At 45.0% G+C, this 6,882-nt stretch overlaps 1 protein-coding gene across 1 annotated transcript in view; it reads left to right on the forward strand.

The window, feature by feature from the left end:
- CAMK1D (calcium/calmodulin dependent protein kinase ID) overlaps positions 1 to 6,882 on the forward strand; it is a 178,760-nt gene that overhangs the window by 82,463 nt on the left and 89,415 nt on the right. Inside the window, exon 3 of the mRNA XM_009285542.1 lies at positions 6,092 to 6,166. Within this exon, the coding sequence (XP_009283817.1) occupies positions 6,092 to 6,166 (75 nt within the window). The remainder of the gene's footprint in view (positions 1 to 6,091; positions 6,167 to 6,882) is intronic.

Raw genomic sequence — 6,882 nt, forward strand, 5'->3', positions numbered from 1 at the left:
TTTACCTATTAAACTGTCTTTATCTCAAAACCCATGAGTTCTCACTTTTGCCTTTCCAATTCTCTCCCCCATCACACCAGGAGACGTGGGTGAGTGAGTGAGCAGCTGTGTGGTGCTCAGTTGCCGGCTGAGGTTAAACCACAACACCCTCTTAGCAGACTTGTCACGTTTTCCCCTTGGGAGCAGGCTGGTTTGTTCCCATGGGTTCTCACATCATTATGAGCCATCCTGAAGATTTTTTGGTAGTTTTCTTTCATGTGGAAAGCAATCTGATACGATCACTCTGTGTGAATATGTGTGAGACTATCCTAATATCTGTTGAAATTATTGACTTGTTTCAACTGAATGAGACAGCTGAGCAGAGGTAAATTTCTAGTGTCCTCCAGAGCAGAAGCTGTGATTTAAACTCTTCCCTTGGCCAACTAGTGAATTCATCAAGCCCAGTAACCCCCATACTGCCGGCAATACTCTCTATATGTGGAAATAATGGAACATTTATTCGCAAAGACATTTCGTTACTCAAAACTACAAATCCTTACAGACTCAGGCTTTGTTAGTTCTAGCTTTCACAAAATTATTTGTGCTTTCTTGTGGCATTTTATCCATGACACGTGCTGTTCATGGAGGTGCAGCATTAAATGTCATGTCTTGCAAATATAACACTCTGACTCAGAAAGAGTTGTTATGGAGGGAACCTGCCCTACTTAAATGGCTCTCGTGTTTGCCCAAGGTTTTTGCCCAGTGTTCTGCTAACTGATCCTAGTTTTCAGTGTTAAATATGATAGATGTTAATATAAGTGATTCAATCATAGTTTATAGCATGCTTTTGCAGCTGGGATATTTAACATGCTCTCCTGGCAGCTCGGCAGCCAAAGCTACAGCAAAATCTGGGTCCTCTGCTTTTAGCCATGTAGAGTGCTACCTCACTAGTTAATGATCTGCGGCAACATGCAACCAGTTTTCTTTCAGCTCTTTGGCCTCTGGGATAGTCAGGAGCCAGCAGAGATGAACAGGAAGCTCAGTCATTAAAGGATTTAGTTTCCCTTATTGTACATCAACTTCCATATTTTAATCCTTTGCTTCTTAAAAGCAATCTCCAGCCAAAGCCCATGGAATATATTGATATTTTTTTTTATTTTTGGTGAATGTTGAAGCGAGTTTTACCCATTAGGGCTAGTTGTGATCCTATGGGACTTGTGCCCTTCTGGTGGCAGTGAGTAGGATGTGGCGGCTCTGTTCTGGCCCATGGTGAGGGTGGATTTTAGCATCACTGGAGTGCCATGCCGCACACTCATCACTACTCCAACGCCGCAGCACACGCAGTTTGGCATGGTGGAAACTGTCATGCGGGGCCAAATGCATGGTCAAGTCGGGTCTTGCTTCGGGGACGGGTTTCAGCTCCTTCAGAGGCAGACGTGTCTGTGTTTCAGCAGCACTGGATGCTGTAGCAGTCAGGGAAAAACGACAATTCCCCTGTCAACGCTCTTGCGCAACGACTCCACAGCAAGCAAAGGGGACCAGTCTGTGCTTGGGGCTCTGCAGCAGATCAAACGCTTTCCCGTCAGCCCTTGTTTGCACAGCTGCCATGCTCGGAAAAGTCACCCGAAGTCGTTGGTTGCCCAGTTCAGTTTGCTCCTTTAAGTCTTGCCTGGCGATTTGCTCATATGCTAAAATATTGCTCAGGTGCAACATTGTCTCCATTCATTTGTGTTGCTGACACCTTTTGTAACAGCACATGGACAGAACCACAGACCTGAAAGCTCCGAGGGCAAACTTGGTAATTTCACATGGTTGCATCAAGCCTTGTGGCTCGTGTCTGCCTGTGGCATGGCATCCAAATCAGCGCTGCCCTGAAAACGGTGAATCCATCCTTTCTCTTCACAGTTTTTTACCAGGATTAATCACTCTTCATGGTTTTTTGTATACTTAAATTTCCCCGGTTGTCACTTCTAGATTTATTTTCCTCTTCTTTGTCCCCTGGATTGCAGCATCTCATGGGCCTTGTAGGGTGAAGAGTCCTGAGTGAATTGGTTGCAGTATTGGCCTCTCTTTATTTGTATTTTTATTTCTAGCTGTCTTCTTTCTGTCGAATGGCCTCAGAATGTTCCTGAAAATTAACAAAGCAGCAGTGGCCGGAGGTGGCACCTGCCCTTTGGGTCACAGATGGGGGATTTGCGGGCACACACCAGGGTGTGGGAGATGCGAGCAGCACCTGGGGTTTGCCAGGAAGGAGGGAGAGCATCAGGGAAAACAGCAAGTGTGATGAAGGGGAGGTTAAAAGGGTGGTAAGGGAGATTTCCTTAGCTGGATGTTTCCTTGTTCATAACAATTTATGTAATCTGATCTAATTTGCTTTAACCAAGCCCATGTTTTGATGTTCACTTTTGGGGCTTTTTTTCTTTTTTTGGAAACAATTAATGGGAACTGCTGTCACCCCAGTCCATGTCCATGTCCCCTCTGCTACAGCCATAATGTTGCACCATCACGTACCACAACAACATTGGTGCGTTGCTTTGCGCAGAGTTAATCCAGGGCAGGTTTATCTATTGCAGCGCGGGAGCCACACGTTGGGAAGGGGGGAGGCCAGAGAGGAAAGACAGAGGGAAGAAAAAGGCTGCGGAGAAGTGGGGTTAAGATCCTCTCACCGAGACAGGAAGGAGAAGGGATTGGACTAATACGGCCCATTGGTTAAGATAATACTCTGGGGTTGGGGGATCTGTTTTCTCAGCCCCCTCTGCTCCTGCCTCTCATGTAATTACAGAAAAACTTACAGCTTTTCTGCATACTGCTTCCCTTTTTGTAAAATGAGAGCAGCACCTTTTAAAAAAATAAATCCTGGCAGGTCTTGAGGAGATCAGATAGTCTGGTGAGTATTTCTGCTAAGCGAGATCACCGGTGGGGCTGTGTGGAGGCATTTGGAAGCTTAGCAGAATGAATCCTCTGAACCTTTGAGGTTCACGCGGCGCTTCTAGAGGGGGATAAAAGTGGAGTTAATTAAGCCATTCCCAAATCCCTCCTGATCCGTGACCATCAACTAGCTGCCGCTGCACAGTGCTTTCCTCAGCTCTTGATGAAACTGAGCATCCGTGCAAGCCAGAAATGTCTTGTTTGGCTGTCACCTGCATGTCTGGCACTGCCGATCTGCTCGCAGAGGAGTGGGACAAACTTGTCCCAGTCCCCATCGGCCTTTGTAGTGTGGACAAAATGCTGTGAGGATATCACACCCGATCTCCCAAATCCTGGAGTGTTACTGTAATGAACAGTGTTCAGCCTTGAAGGGTTAATTATTGTGTATCAGGGCTGTAGGCAATCGCTCGCCCATGCTTTAAAGTGAAGAACGGAGCGCACTAATTTCTGCGGGTGGAGTGAAAGGCAGAGGAGCGGGTGGCTGCTGCTGGCTGCAGTGACCTCTGCTGGGAAGCCCATGGCTGCTCTGGTCCAGCTTCAGCATCACAACCTGCAACTTAATCTAAACCATAGGATTCTCCCCAAGTGATTTCCATTGGTTTTTTTTTTTTTTTTTTTTTTTTTTTTTTTTTTTTTTTTTTTTTTTTTTTTTTTTTTTTTTTTTTTTTTTTTTTTTTTTTTTTTTTTTTTTTTTTTTTTAATTTTGAATTCCATTTTCCTTTAAATAGCTTGTCGTTTGAGAGTCCATCTGAGTAGAGAAATGCTGTGCGGGACAAGCTGCTTCATTTGCAGGCATGTGATGTGCACTTCACCAGGAATATTAAGCACCATGTAACTCCACGATTAAGGCCTTGCTGGTCTTGGGGAGGATGAGAGAAAGTGGAAAAAAATACCTCCTTCCCATCTCAGCCAGCCCCTCAAGTGCAGTGGCCACCAGTGGTTGGGGTGGCTGGTGTGCGCAGGTATGACCTCCCAAAGGGACATCTTGTTCCAAATACCCTCATCCCTATGGGGGTGGCTCGCTTTGTACTTTGGGGGTGATTCAGCTTCTTCTGCTGCCTTCTTCCAGATTACACTTTATATTCACTGTCTCCCTGAATCCCACGTGCTCACATCCTGCATCTGATTTCAAAGAGAGGCAGATTGGCTCAATACAGACAACCCCACACTGGTAGGACTAAACCCTTTCTCCCCCCTTCACTTTAAAACCGAGCAAGTTTATCCACCTTCAGAGAGCGCAGCGGCACAGTGCCCATTTGGTTTGCAAATCAGAAAGGGGAGAGGGTCTTGCAGCAACCCTCAGCGTGCAGCGTTGCGTGTCTGATGAGCTCTTTTCTGGCCTCTGCCTCCCTCGCTGTTCGTCTTTGTGGGTAACCCACCCGTTAGCCCTGTGTGTGACAGTTAGGTGTTGCTGGCAGCTGTCTCAGAGGGGGTTAGGGTGGTTTGGTGAACCTCTGAGGTTCTCAAAAATAGAAATGCAAAACATTAATATGCGCATGGTAAAAGTCATATGGCAGACTAAGATGGAGGCTTTAAACAGAAAATGCTATAGTAGATTATTTGTGTTAACACTGCCTGATCATGATGGTATGAGATACACAAATGATCACATGAAAGTGCGTGTGCATAGACGAAAATGGATAAATACGTATAATAATTTCCATTAAAAGTGTCTATTTGCTTGAAATGTCATTTGGGATCCTAGTGTACCTTCAGCTAACTTCAACAAGGCAAAACTGCCCTTGCCCTAACTGTAACCCTTAAGGGACCAGGCACTAGACCTGCACAACAAAATAAAGGTTTCCAAACATGTGCTGTGTGAAGCCAAGTGGGTGGTGTATTGGTTTCCTATTGTCAGTATTAAGAACTTAATTTGTGACGCAGTCTATCTGGAAATTTTGCTAAAATATCATGGGATTTCCCAGATATTTATGTAGATTGAGGAGCCTACTCATGTATTTGTTGCTCTGACATCCTGTAGTGCATTATATTTGAGTTCACTTATTGTGGATGTTAAATTTCCTGTGTGTGAAGGTCCTTATATGAATGCAGCTTTTGATGGCTGATTATGGGCGTGAATTCAGGTCAGTCATAATCTTTCCAGTGAATTCAGAGGAAATTGGATTACTCTGCGTTCTTACGGGAAAGATCCTGCCAGGCACAGGGGACCTTCTGCTCTCAACATCTTCATGAAGACATTAGGGCACTTGGGACCATTGAGGATGAGGTTCTGACATATGATTAAGCATCTTAATTAAGCTACTTGAACCTTGAAACATGTAGAGAGTTTTGCATTTGCTGACAATGCACTTTTAGTTTCTGAACGTGTCCATCTGTTGTTTAATGAGTGGTCTCTGCTTAGCATTTCCCAGCTTTCTCTTGCTCTTAAAAGAACTGTCTGCAATTGATGTAATTAGTGTTCTGACCCTGGAGTTGTGCTAGTAGTCTCTTGAGGGTTTGCACAAGTTAAATGTATCCTTTGGAAATTATTTGTAAGCATTTAAGGAACAAACCCAGAGAGGCATTGCTCTGAGTAGTTAATTAGATGTATGCTTGTAGAGATGATTTTTCTCTTTAAAGCTAGCATTTCGACAAGAGGCTTAGTGGGAATGATCGGTGGGAATGGCGAGAGTGTAGAAAACCCATGAAGATGCTTGGAGCTGTTGCACAGAAACCACGTGGTGCTTAATAACACTGCAGGGAAATTCAGGCGTCCAGAGCAGGTGTGACACTGGAGCAGGGCGAATTTGGTGGGAAGGAGCTTGGGGCTGTTGTACAGCTGCTGCCTACCTGTGCCAGCTTCTGCACGGGGGCAAATCCCTGCCTTCTCCCTGCCAGCCTGCACCCTGCCCCCTCACACCCTGCTTTGCTGCTGTCCGGAGATTTCAACCTCCAACCAACCATCTTCATGCATCTGACACGGGAACTGTAAACCTCTAATGCCCCAGATACTTAACCCTTAAGTATTTTGGCTTCAGAGAGGACTGAAGGAATTTTCTGTGAGTAATAACAGTATTCTGGGCTGCAAAGCACTCCTGACTGTTTACTTTGGTCAAGATCATATTTTATGATGTTGAATAAAGCACTGACAAGTAGCATCTAACTAAAAATAGCTTTATGTTTTGCAGCCACGTAAAAAAATAAAAATCAGTATTTCATCTTATCTTATCTTATGGTTTTTCAGGATCAAGCATGAAAATATAGTTGCCCTGGAAGACATCTATGAGAGTCCTAACCATTTATATCTGGTCATGCAATTGTAAGTACTGAACATAATGATGTTTTTGTGTCAAAATCGCCAACTCATCTTGTTATGATTTTGTTCTTTAACCCAAAAGATGGGATACGTGAGAGGTATTTGTCTTGTGTGCTGCAGTCTGCAAAATCCTCAGCAGGTGGTTAAAAATGCATCTCTAGGCATGATGGGCTGGGCTGTTGTGAAATTGGGAACTAAGGTGTTTTGTGAATAGTCTTACCCAAATCAAACCAGAGTGAAGAGGAGATGTTAAGGGGATCAGAACTGGCTCCATACGTATGGAGTTGCCACTGTTTAGTTCTCTGTGACTCAACAGATACCTGGTCTGCACTGAGCGAGAGGTGACCACCATGTGCATGGGTGCTGGATTTGCAAGAAAGTATCATCCTTGTCTCAGCAGCAGTGGTAGCTCATATCATCCTTGACACGTTTCCCTCACCAGAGCCCCTCTTCTTCCCCGTTTTCTCCCTCTGAGCCTGAGAAGATCAGGTACATGATATGTCATGGTACATGATACATATCAGGTACATGATATGCTGTGGTTGACCTGGTCCTCCTGTCACATCCACCTGGCAGGGAGGAGGGAAGTGGTGCTCATACTGCTTACATACATACTAGCGCTGCATGGGGTTGTTGTAGCCGAAGTGCAGGACCCGGCACTTGGCCTTGTTGGATCTCCTACAGTTGGCCTTGGCCCATCGATCCAGCCTGTCCAGGTC

Source organism: Aptenodytes forsteri, unplaced genomic scaffold (genome assembly GCF_000699145.1).
Source record: "Aptenodytes forsteri isolate BGI_AS27 unplaced genomic scaffold, ASM69914v1 Scaffold87, whole genome shotgun sequence".
Taxonomy (NCBI): Eukaryota; Metazoa; Chordata; class Aves; order Sphenisciformes; family Spheniscidae; genus Aptenodytes; species Aptenodytes forsteri.